The following is a 13,258-nucleotide window of genomic DNA, read 5'->3' as shown; positions in this document are numbered from 1 at the left end:
TGATTGCCAGTTTGACTTGGAAAGTTCTGTTGGATAAAAATGAGGTGAACCATGCCATCAATCCCTATGTTCCTCATCTGATGGCATAGCAGGGTATGGTCTACAGTGTCAAATGAGGCTGTTAAGTCAATTAGCACAAGGCAAGAGGATTCATCTGTTTCAAGCCCTTTTAATACTGAGTCTATTAAGGAGAGTAGTAATACGAGCGCCCATTGTGAGAACGCGTCATACTGCATTGGCCTGTCTATGAAGTATTAACACTACCACAAGAACTGTGTGTATGGCTCTCTATACTCACTCTAGAAGAAGACCCTGGAGACAGAAAGGTGGCTTTTCCAACTCCAAACTCCTGCAGAGAGAATTTATTTATTTATTTGAAAACTCTTCTATACCGTCATTAATTCACCATCACAACAGTTTACAGAAAGGCACAATAAGAAAAAAAAACTGTAATTGGTATAGATTACAAATTAAACATGTGCCAACATAGAATGGTAACATCTTTTAATAATAGAAACTGTGTGTTAAATAAAGCTTATATGTCGGTTAGGAAACTGTAAAGTGGTTCAAATCTACGTTAATATGTATTTGGAGATGTAAAAGAAAAAAAGCTGATTGCTTGGTGCGTCCTTAAGAGGCTGGACTTCTCGCTCAGTTACAAATACTTCTGACCAGAATATTCTTGGGCTTCTTTAATCAAACTCTGGATGCACAACTGTGGCTGCTCCTAGAAGGAAGTGACCTAGAAAATGGTTCAGTCCACTCACTACACTGACAGGCACAATATGACCCCAGCTGGGAGAAGCATAAACCTTAGTGAAGGAACCACAGGCCCATTTTGACAGATCTGCATCTCATTGACTCATTAGCATAGTGCTTACATTTAAACTCTCACAAGCTGTTAATGCACGTTCACACTTGCACTTTGGTAGATTGGCCCTTCAATAATGTCTACTATTCTCAAAATGAAATTTGTGTCTTTCTTGCTTGTTAGTTCAGATGACAGCATTAAAAAAGGAACCATATTCATCAGAAACCAAGTTAAATGTAAGTGAGGATTCTGCTCTCCTCCTAAGGGTTTGTTTTTCAGTAGCTGCTGTTGGGTTCATGTTTTCTCTATAGTTGGCGTTCCATTCATACTAACCACAAGCTCTTTAAGCAATCCCACCAGCCTGCTGCATACATTGTGGGTGGGTCTCTCATCTGGCTGTCCAACTTTACAGTAGGGCTCATCTTCCCCTTTCTTCAAGTAAATGCCCTCCTACCTGCCTACACACATGCACATGTCTGCTTGTGTGCATAACTCTTATTGATTTCATGGTCTTAACAGCATCCTGGAATGTCAAATTCACACACATTCTTTTTGTATTAGAAGGGACTAACACGACAACCACACTATGTTGTATTAGTAGGGAGGAGGAAAGTAGAATGAGACTACTTTAGCCTTTAGAATGAAAGTTGCTGGAGCAGAAGCAGCAATATGAAAGTCCACTTGAAACGGAGCCGGTGAGAATTCCCCCCTCCCCCACTCAAATGCCTAAAAATGTGGCTGTGCCTGTGCTTTTCGTAGAAGAAAATAATTTTTTGAAGATAAAGTTATTTTCTGACAGAATGATAAAGTTAACATGTGTGGGAAACTATTTACAAAGTCTATGACATCCTTTAAATTTAATTCATTAAATTAAATTCATTAAATGTGATTTAATTCATTGTTGGTACCATTTGATTGTTAAAGCTAAATTTTATTCCTCATTTATACTAAATTCCTTTGTTTCTATTCCTATGCTAATCTAAATTTACCTTCTAAGTTGTCCCAAATTCATCACCTTTGTTATATGTAACTTATTTATTCTCTTTCTCTCTGGTTTTCCCCCTGGTTTGATGTAAACCGTTACGATAAGACCTGTGTCTTGAGTATCGGTATAGTAAAAAGAAGTAAAGTCTGATAGTAAACTGACGTAAATTCCATAACATTGTAAATAAATGCTCTTTCTGTTAAATTCCTATCACCTTTTTCTTTTTCTGCTCCCAGTTGTGTACATCCTTGTTTTATTGTAACTGCAACATTTTTAGCTCCGCACTTGTTAAAGTTTTATTGTATTTTCTCATTTTTTTATCCCTTGTTAAATGTAAACCAGCATGATGAGATGCCTATCGTGAATGCCGGTATAAAAAAACACTAAATAAATAAAATAAATAAATTTAAGTAAAAAAAACGTTGCAGGGGATTTCCTTTATACTTTAAGAATTTAACCAACAATAATGAGAGAGAATACCTCAACATATATGTTGGACCATCATAACACCCCGCGGTTGCTGAATTTTTTCATTCAGTATTTTCACCACTGCGGGTCATATATAATCATCGGTCCTCGAGGGTTAATCCCTTTTATTAAGCAATTCAATTTTTTTTTTTTTTAACATTTTTTTTTGTATACACAGACAAGGACTGCTTTATGGCTAGCAGCGGCTGCCACAGTAGCTGTCTACCCTCCCTAGGCTCAAGCATGCCGGCATCCTAGCAGCTATCCTGACAAATACAAGCCTTGTAAATGCAGGACTACTGTAATTAAAAATGCAGCGACTTCTTCCAAACAAAGAATCCAAAAAACATGTGTACTTAGCTGAACACGATTAATTTTCCAAACCGACACTATGTGCTAATTTCACATCATCACAATATCAAAACATTAACTGGCACAGGCCCATGTTTCGGCAACTGCTGCCTGCCTCAGGGGTCCTTTATTAATTAATATTAAGTGCCAAAGAGATTGTTTGACTATCATGGAGGTGCTCCGGTAAGTCATGCTTTTAAGACCCAAAAAGGGTACATTCAGCAGATAACTACTATCATACACCATTGAAGTACATACGATCTAGCCTTGCTAACCTATAAGCCCTTGACACTAGGGATGTGAATCGTTTTTCAACGATTAAAATTATCGTCCGATAATTTTAATATCGTCTTAAATCGTTATAGAACACAATACAATAGAAATTCTAACGATTTATCGTTAAAAATCGTTAAATCGTGTTAGTGCGCACTAACTCCCGTTAGTGCGCACTAACAGAAAATGATACAAATTGACACTTTCCAGGTCAGTAAAGGTCAGTTAGGAATGAATATGTATTCCTATTGGCTGGCTGCCCTCTTATCTATTGATGTTACCAAGGTTCCCACTGAGGTGATGGTTGGGGGGATGGGAAATGGAAATGGAAACTCAGGAACACTAACAGAAAATGATACAAATTATTGACACTTTCCAAGTCAGTAAAGGTCAGTTAGGAATGAATATGTATTCCTATTGGCTGGCTGCCCTCTTATCTATTGATGTTACCAAGGTTCCAACTGAGGTGATGGTTGGGGGGATGGGAAATGGAAACTGTTGGTAGTTGGCAAAAAAAGTAATGTGATCAGTCAATATGACTAGAACTTGTGCCCTATTCCTGATACCAGGGGTGTTGTGATCTTCCTGCACTCAGTGCCCTATCCCTGATACCAGGGGTGTTGTGATCTTCCTGCACACAGTGCCCTAACCCTGACACCAGGGGTGTTGTGATCTTCCTGAACACAGTGCCCTATCCCTATTAATACCAGGAGTGTTGTGATCTTCCTGCACACAGTGCCCTATCCCTATTAATACCAGGAGTGTTGTGATCTTCCTGCACACAGTGCCCTAACCCTGATGCCAGGGGTGTTGTGATCTTCCTGCACACAGTGCCCTATCCCTATTAATACCAGGAGTGTTGTGATCTTCCTTCACACAGTGCCCTAACCCTGATACCAGGGGTGTTGTGGTCTTCCTGCACACAGTGCCCTAACCCTGATACCAGGGGTGTTGTGATCTTCCTGCATGCAGTGCCCTATCCCACCTGCATTACTAGTGTGTGCAGAAAGATCACAACACCCCTGGTATCAGGGTTAGGGCACTGTGTGCAGGAAGATCACAACACTCCTGGTATTAATAGGGATAGGGCACTGTGTGCAGGAAGATCACAACACCCCTGGTATCAGGGTTAGGGCACTGTGTGCAGGAAGATCACAACACCCCTGGTATCAGGGTTAGGGCACTGTGTGCAGGAAGATCACAACACTCCTGGTATTAATAGAGATAGGGCACTGTGTACAGGAAGATCACAACACCCCTGGTATCAGGGTTAGGGCACTGTGTGCAGGAAGATCACAACACCCCTGGTATCAGGGTTAGGGCACTGTGTGCAGGAAGATCACAACACCCCTGGTATCAGGGTTAGGGCACAAGTTCTAGTCACATTGACTGATCACATTACTTTTTTTGTCAAGCTACCAACTGTTTCCATTTCCCATCCCCCATATATTGTCAGTGGGAACCTTGGTAACATGAATAAATAAGAGGGCAGCCAATAGGAATACATATTCATTCCTAAACTGACCTTAACTGACCTGAAAAGTGTCAAATTGTATCATTTTCTGTTAGTGCGCACTAACGGGAGTTAGTGCGCACTAACTCCCGTTAGTGTGCACTAATCGGAAAAAACGATTTTTTAACTAAAAAATCGTGCCAAACACGATTTTCTTCTCCTGCTAGACGATTTCAATCGTTAAGACGATAGGGCACATGATTCACATCCCTACTTGACACAGCCTTTTTTAGGGTAAAACTCGGCCAGAGTCAGGTGTTTTATGGGCATCTTATCCCTGTATTATAAATAAAGGATTCCCCTCACCTTTGGTGACTCGTTCTCTTCCAGGGTATACATATTTAAGTCTTTCAGCCTCTCCTCATATAGTACTTTTCAAGATTCCAGCCTAAGAACAAGATGCCAGCCTACATTTTAACTTAGGACCCAGCAGCTAATTTTTCAAAATGACTGGGATTGCTAAATGCAACACAAAGACAGTGAAGGAGTTTGCTCAATACTGGGGGTGATCCAGCACCTACTGCACCCACAGAGCTGGTACCTATGATTTAGGATGTCAAGAACATAAATTTTATTTTATTTAGGTCATGTATAGATCACTTACCCTGTATTTTCTATAAAAATTGCTCACGGCAGTTGTACAATATAAAGAATGAACATACAAAATAGCAATGTACAATATCAGAATATGCATCCACAATAAAAATAAACTACAAAAACAAACACAAAACAATTAAGATCAAACTAGCAAAAAGAACATCAGCAGACCCTACCATACTCAAAGCAGGCAAGAACTAGCAACTCCAGTAAGCCAAGTTAATACGTCTATCAGCCCAAAAATCTTTCCTCACCATCTCTCAACTGGCTCCCATAATTCCCAACAATCTCAAATATCACCCTTAGGAAACAGAAAATAGCAATGTCTTCATTTTTTCCTTAAAACTGAAGTAATTTAACTTAGCCCTAATCTCTGCTGGGAGACAATTTCACAGCAAAAGAGTTGTCAAGGAAAATGCTCTGACTCTAACCCTAGAACCCTAGCCTTTCATATTTCCCATTGATAGGGAACCTGTGAAAGGGCACCCTGGCTAGAATGTAATGGGCAGCCCAGTGTATATCATTTTAATGTATTAATCAGCTAATGGGGGGCCATTCCCCCTCATGGCCTTGAAAGTAAAAGTCTAAAGTTTAAACTTAATTGCAGTTGAATAGGGAGCCAGTGTGAAATGTGCACTGGTTCTCCTTGAGTACTCTAAAACCATCCTGGCTATCCTGTTCTGTACTGCTACATGCACCTCGGGCATCAGTCGTCTGATAGCATATATCTGACGTCTGAACTGTGCCGCAAAGTTTTCAAAGGGATTAGGGAACAAAAACCTATGTTATTTCTCATGTACAGTTGAATACATTTTGGTTCAGAGAAATAAAGTGTCCTGTCCAAGGTCATACAAAAAGTATCTCAAGAGCCAACTCTGCTCATTGCTTCAGTTAGTTAGGTAGGAAAGATCTGTATATGAGATCCATTCCAGTCTCTTCCTCCCATGTCGCCTTCCAAGCCCTTGGGAATATATTAACTCTTGCTGTTTTATGTGTCACAGATGTCAGCAGGAGCCTTTGGCCATCTAGTGTTCTCTGGGTTTTGCCTGCTGGTAGCAATGTATGTTTACTTAATTGTCCCAGAAACCAAGAACAAGGCTTTCATGGAGATCAGTCTAAAGTTTGCTTCTCATGAGCCACACACCAGCTTCTGCTTCCCCACCGATGAAATGAAAATAAATATTGTTCTCTGCAAATCAACTCAATAGAGATTTCCAAAGCTGGTTGATAAAATGCATGGCGTGTGCCAACATGGTGCACTGCATCCGAGACTCCCAAGAAAGTGAAGAATATGCTTGATCAGACAACCAATATTGAGAAGGAAAATACCCAGACGCCTCTGCTGTTCTGTGGCCTGTCAGAGCTGAATGAATTCTGAGTGACTTGAGCATGACTTGCAAAATGTCTCTGAGCAGGTAGACATACTGGCACCAACAAGGGAGGCCTATTCAATGGCAATGTTTAACTCATACTACAAGGAAGCTTGGTTCTCACGACAAGCTTGTGTCTCATAGATGACTATCTCAACTGCAGGAGCCAGGTGAACAAAGACAGCTTTAATTAAAGTTCTTGCACCAGCAACAGAATTCAGGCCTACTGTCTATTCAGAACACAGACCTACTACCTGTTTACACAACACAGAAGATCAAAGGAAGATCAGAAGAAACCAACAGCGGTAGCTTCAGGCACTATTCTGTTGAACCCTCACTGGACAAGATCATCTACAGGACAGAAGGAGTATCTGGAAAGTGATGGCAAATGAGCTACACCTGAAAAACCTGTCAGGGCAGTTCAGGGATAGGTTGTCATGTGAACAGCATGATGTGTCTCTTGTAAATGAGTCTTTGGGCAGTCACGTAATTCTAGAAGGTTCGGCAATACTGTATGTTTAACTATAAAAGAAGGTTCACTTCCTGTATTAGATGAGATGCTGGTGATTTTGAAAGACAAAGGGCACCGGCACCCAATATACAGCATCTCCCAAGAACACTTTTATAATGCCAAATAAAATTTACTTTATACCTTTTACTGAGTCTAAGTGTTCTTGTTGCCCTGGCCCTGAGTACAGAAATTATGTACAAAAGAGAGTGAACTGCTTGCTAAGAATAATTATCTGGTGGCCACCAGGATGTGAGGCTGGAGGAGAGAGTGCAGCACAGAGAGACTATCCTGCAGAAAAAGGCGAATTAAAAAGTCTAGCAACGTCTTGTATTAATGATAAATTATTAAGGTCAAAAGGCAGGTCAGCCAGTGTTGTTATCCCATGAAACCAACAGCAGCCACTTTTTAGTGCTCTTCCAAGGATGCTAAGTCTTTATTTCTGTATGCATAAGGATTTACATGTGTAAAATATGAGTGTGCGACAGTATACATTCATTTCTCAAATTTACTGATTCCCCTACATTTTTTAAACAATGTGAAGATATCTGAAAAAAAATGCAAACTCTTCTTGTTTCTGATGTCTGTGATAGTGCAAAAAGTAGAAATGATGTCTTTATGGGGACGCCAAACTTGGACTCACAGCTACAATGCCTGCATAATCCAAAAATGCAGTACATGATCCCACGGTCCCATCTTCAGCTGGCATCAATAGAAGAGACCTATAGAAAGCTCTTGCATGACAACGCCTTTGGATAATTCTTAAATTGGCCCAATACAAGGCATCACAATCCACAGATATTCCTGTTCTCCAGAGCCAATATGCTGACTAAAACATATCTTTTTATTTTTCTGTTGCTATTTAGTCTCTTCCTTTGTTGTCATTTTCCTTCAGAACTAAATATTGTAATTAAGAACATAAGAACATGCCATACTGGGTGAAACCAAGGGTCCATAAAGCCCAGTATCCCCATAAATCCAATCCAGGCCATAAGAACCTGGCAAGTACCCAAAAACTAAGTCTATTCCATGTTACCGTTGCTAGTAATAGCAGTGGCTATTTTCTAAGTCAACTTAATTAGCAGGTAATGGACTTCTCCTCCAAGAACTTAACTAATCCTTTTTTAAACACAGCTATACTAACTGCACTAACCACATCCTCTAGCAACAAATTCCAGAGTTTAATTGTGCGTTGAGTGAAAAAGCACATTCTCCGATTAGTTTTAAATGTGCCACATGCTAACTTTATGGAGTGCCCCCTAGTCTTTCTATTATCTGAAAGAGTAAATAACCGATTCACATCTACCCGTTCCAGACATCTCATGATTTTAAACACCTTTATCATATCCCCCCTCAGCCATCTCTTCTCCAAGCTGAAAAGTCCTAACCTCTTTAGTCTTTCCTCATAGGGGAGCTGTTCCATTCCCCTTATCATTTTGGTAGCCCTTCTCTGTACCTTCTCCATTGCAATTATATCTTTTTTGATATTCGGCGACCAGAATTGTACACAGTATTCAAGGTGCGGTCTCACCATGGAGCGATACAGAGGCATTATGACATTTTCGTTTTATTCACCATTCCTTTCTAATAATTCCCAACATTCTGTTTGCTTTCTTGACTGCCGCAGCACATTGAACCGACCATTTCAATGTGTTATCCACTATGACGCCTAGATCTCTTTCTTGGGTAGTAGCACCTAATATGGAACCTAACTTTGTGTAACTATGGCATAGGTTATTTTTCCCTATATGCATCACCTTGCACTTATCCACATTAAATTTCATCTGCCATTTCGATGCCCAATTTTCCAGTCTTCCTACATTTTATCACAATCTGCTTGTGATTTAACTACTCTGAACAATTTTGTATCATCTGCAAATTTGATTACTCACTCGTTGTATTTCTTTCCAGATCATTTATAAATATATTGAAAAGTAAGGGTCCCAATACAGATCCCTGAAGCACTCCACTGCTCACTCCCTTCCACTGAGAAAATTGTCCATTTAATCCTACTCTCTGTTTCCTGTCTTTTAGTCAGTTTGTAATCCACAAAAGGACATTGCCACCTATCCCATGACTTTTTACTTTTCCTAGAAGCCTCTCATGAGGAACTTTGTCAAACGCCTTCTGAAAATCCAAGTACACTACATCTACCAGTTCACCTTTATCCACATGTTTATTAACTCATTCAAAAAAGTGTTGGATCCTTCTTCCAATTTTTGAATGAAGATCTTTTGGCTAAAATAGCTTCTTTCACCTCCCCTTTTAACCATGCCGGTAATCGTTTTGCCTTCTTTCCACCTTTTTTAATGTGTGGAATACATCTGGACTGTGCCTCTAGGATGGTATTTTTAAAAAATGACCATGCCTCTTGTACACATTTTACCTTTGTAGCTACTCCTTTCAGTTTTTTCCTAACAATTTTTCTCATTTTATCAAAGTTTCTCTTTTGAAAGTTTAGCACGAGAGCCGTGGATTTGCTTACTGTCCCCCTTCCAGTCATTAATTCGAATTTGATCATATTATGATCACTATTGCCAAGCGGTCCCACTATCGTTACCTCTCTCACCAAATCCTGTGCTCCACTGAGAATTAGATCTAAAATGGCTCCCTCTCTTGTTGGTTCCTGAACCAATTGCTCCATAAAAATGTCATTTATTCCATCCAAGAACTTTATATCTCTAGCATGTACCAATGATACATTTACCCAGTCAATATTGGGATAATTGAAATCTCCCATTATTACCACACTACCAATTTGGTTAGCTTCCCTAATTTCTCTTATCAGAAGAGTATAGACGGTAGACGGTAGTATACTCCTATCACTATACTCTTCCCCAATACACAAGGGATTTCTACCCTTACAGATTCAATTGTGCATTTAGTCTCATGCAGGATGTCTCTCTCCTGCTTCAGTACTTTGTTCTTTTTCTCTGTCTCTTCTTCCTATGTTCTGTCTACTCTCCTTTCCCCATTTTTCCTCCTTTTTTTTCTCCTTTCCTCACCCACTCCCTCCTACATCATCTTCCTGAATTCCTTTTCCCACCCCCTCTCTCCCAAATTTAGGGTCCTGTCTCTTTCACACACCCCTTCATTCTCTCTCACTTATCTTTAGATGTCTCTGCTTCCCCACTGGAAGAGAAGATCTGGACTTCCTGGAACTGGAGACAGGTCCCATGTCCAGTGTCTACCAGCACTCCTGATATCTCATTTTAGAACTTTCTTCCAACTAAACATGGCTTGCTTTTTGTGCATTATTCATAACTTTGAGGTATTTAAATGATTCTATCATAAACCCTCCTCTCTTCTAGGGTAAAATTATGTAGATCCTTAAGCCTCATTTGAAAAGGATTTGCTGCAGCTTGTTGTAATTAGTTTCAATAGCCAATCAGTCTTTGGTCTATCTGTTGGCTGCTAATTGTGATGGGAGTTTTTATGAAATATACCCGTCCATTCCCACCCCTAGCTCCTCAAGTCAATTGAGAACTCAGGCCATCAAATATTTAGGTAAGGTTCAGGAACTCAGTGCTAGGGATCCCTTCAGTTATCTGGTGTCTGTTTAATCATCTTGACTTTTTAATAAGTGATTTTTCTAGTTTCATAATAGCAAATGCAGGGGAATAAAAGAAAACTGAAGTATATTGTGAGCAGACGATGCTGTTCTTAAAAGGAAGGTCTATTGGGAAGCAGGAGTAATGCAGGAAAATATTCTTCAGAAGCTCCATTATCCTGTGAGATTGGACAGAGGATAGTTTTATCAGAAATATTGTGGTGGGGGAGGGGGGAAGGGGTTTCCTATGGAATCTTAGGACACTAATCAATATGTTGGAGTTATTCTCGAATATGTGAAAATGTGACTATTTCTTCATGATAAGATGAGAGCCAATTGGAGTGGACTGGGAGGGAACTGGGGAAGGCCCGATTATGTCGCTGCGCATACTTTGCAAAAATTCGCGCCCCCCCCCCCCTTGCGCCCGCCGCCCGCACATGCGTGTGTGGATTATAAAATCCGGTGACCATGTGCGCACATCCAACAGATTTTCTAACGTGCGCGCACATGTGCACAGTTGTGCTTTGTGGCTGGAAGAGGGTGTGGCCCAAGCAGAAAGTGAAACTGCTAGCAAGTACAGCTACCAGAGGTCTGGGCAGTACCTCGGAAAAACTGGTCTGGATCCAGTGGGCATTACTGCATTGCAAGTGAAAGAAGGGGAAGCCAGTGGGCTTATTTCAAGTGAGTAACCATGTGCTTCTGCGTAGTGGAAATCTCCCAGTGCCAAGAGCCAGCTGAAAGGGAGAACCTGAGACGGGCGGTCTGGAGCCAGCAGAGCCACTCCCAGATGGCATAGATACCCAAAGATGGAAGGCAGAATTAAATGGCGGCAGCTGGTCACTGAAGAACAAGAAATTGCAGCAGAGGTGTCCCAAATGGAGAGGGAGCTAAGGCAACTCGCTATAGAGAAGACTATGCTAGTGAACGACTTCAGAAAAACTCCCAGAAATGGAGCCAGGCAAGGCGGAAGGGTTCCTGGAAGCTGAATAAGCACAGCAGCTGTTTGTAGCAGGAAGTCGTTAAGCACCCGCTTTAAATTGAATATTATTTTGTAGATCACATTTGCCTTCCCCGCAAGTAAGGTAACATCTATTAAACCACGGATGTCATTGAAATTATTGGGACTTTAATGTTAATACATTGCAAAAAAATTATTTTTTTTTTAAACTTGCTTTTGGAGGTGGTAGGAGGTTGATGATTATAACCAACAGTATATTGGTGCTGGGACACCTATACTATATATGAAACCTTCTACTCTTCCTATAAAAATATTTTTTCTTTAGGTTTTTTTCAATAATTAGAAAACCAATAGATCCACAGGGTGTAGGTACATTGAGTAATAATTGAGATCATACAAAGAAAACTCCTTGAGCAATTCAATTTAAAAAAAAAAAATTCTTTCACACAGCGATAGAGCAGTTTTTCTGCTTTTGATTTGTTCTAACTCAGAAGTTAGACAGCTAAATGAATATTTGGGTACTTATCAGACTAAATTGTAGCTGCCGTGTTAGTTTTATTGTGAGTTATCATCCTGTGGCTAGTGATACTTATTTTATCTTGTTTTATTATGTTTATTTTCCTATGTTTTATTGTGCATGTTTTGTTCTGAGCTGCCCCAGATAGGGGTGGCATACAAATACATTTTAACCATAAGGGCATTTCGGGGATGTAACTGGGAGGAGCTGATTTAGCTGGATATGTTAACCATCTAAGTCTGATATTCAGAGTCTGGTCGAGCCAAAAAGCTTTCCTAAACTCGCCAGTATATTTAGCTGGCTTATTTTAAAATAGCCGATTATATATTATTCAATAGTGCAGCTGCACTACTGAATACTTCCAAAGTTAGCCAGCTAAGTTTATCAGGCTAACTTTGCTATCCGGACTGTGTCTGCATATGAACCTCCTAGACCTCTCTCATATCACCCCTGAGCTGTCTCTTCTTCAAGTTGAACAGCCCTAACATCTTTAGCCTTTACTCATAGAAGAGCCATTCTATCCTCTTTACCATTTTGGTCACTCTTCTCTGTACTTTTTCCAGTTCAGCTATATCTTTTATGAGATGCAGTGCCCAGAATTGCACACATAGTACTATAGGTGCAGTCACACTATGGAGCAGAGCCGGTGCAAGGGTATTTGGTGCCCTAGGCAAACCTTCTGCCTTGCACCCCCTCCCCCCGATCCAGGCACCAACCTCATTCACTCAGACAGGCCCCCTCTCTTACACACACTTAGGTTCCTTGTCTCATTCATACATGCACCGTTACACAGGATGCCTCCCTCTCTCTCTCTAACACCATTGAGTATCTACTCCTCTTGGCCATGAGTGGGATGGGCTCTGCTTGCAGCCCCATATGGCTGCTCTTTGCCACCCCCTAATGGCCCTAGTTCGCCTATTGGGATGCGCCGGCCCTGCTATAGAGCGATACGGAGATATGATGACATTCTCCATTTTATTCTCCATTCCTTTCCTAATAATTCCTATCATTGTTTGCTTTTTTGACCACTGCCGCACACTGAAATGAGGATTTAAAACTATTGTCCACAATGACGCCTAGATCCTTTTCCTGGGTGGTAACTCCTAAAATGGATCTGACATCATGTAATTATAGTGGTGGGTTACTTTTCCCTATGTGCTTGCACTTGTCCACATTAAATTTCATCAGCCATTTGTATGTCCAGTCTCCTAATCTTGCAAGGTCTTCTTGCAATTTCTCACAATCCACTTGCGATTTCACTACTCAGAATAATTTTGTGTAATCTGCAAACTTGATCATCTCACTCACCATTCCCTTTTCCAGCTCATTTAAAAATTAAAAAGCACTGGTCCCATTA

The 13,258-nt window shown here is 40.5% G+C and overlaps 1 protein-coding gene across 1 annotated transcript in view; it reads left to right on the top strand.

Moving 5' to 3' along the window:
- The window catches only part of LOC115096222 (solute carrier family 2, facilitated glucose transporter member 5-like), an 89,193-nt gene extending 82,987 nt beyond the window's left edge, over nucleotides 1–6,206 (top strand). The window contains 3 exon segments of the mRNA XM_029610732.1: nucleotides 1,123–1,143; nucleotides 1,146–1,249; nucleotides 6,000–6,206. Of these exon segments, the coding sequence (XP_029466592.1) occupies nucleotides 1,123–1,143; nucleotides 1,146–1,249; nucleotides 6,000–6,206 (332 nt within the window).
- The last annotated feature ends 7,052 nt before the right edge of the window (nucleotides 6,207–13,258 follow it).

The sequence above is a fragment of the Rhinatrema bivittatum genome, chromosome 7 (genome assembly GCF_901001135.1).
Source record: "Rhinatrema bivittatum chromosome 7, aRhiBiv1.1, whole genome shotgun sequence".
In the NCBI taxonomy this organism is placed as follows: domain Eukaryota; kingdom Metazoa; phylum Chordata; class Amphibia; order Gymnophiona; family Rhinatrematidae; genus Rhinatrema; species Rhinatrema bivittatum.
This window is presented reverse-complemented; position numbering and strand designations above follow the sequence as displayed.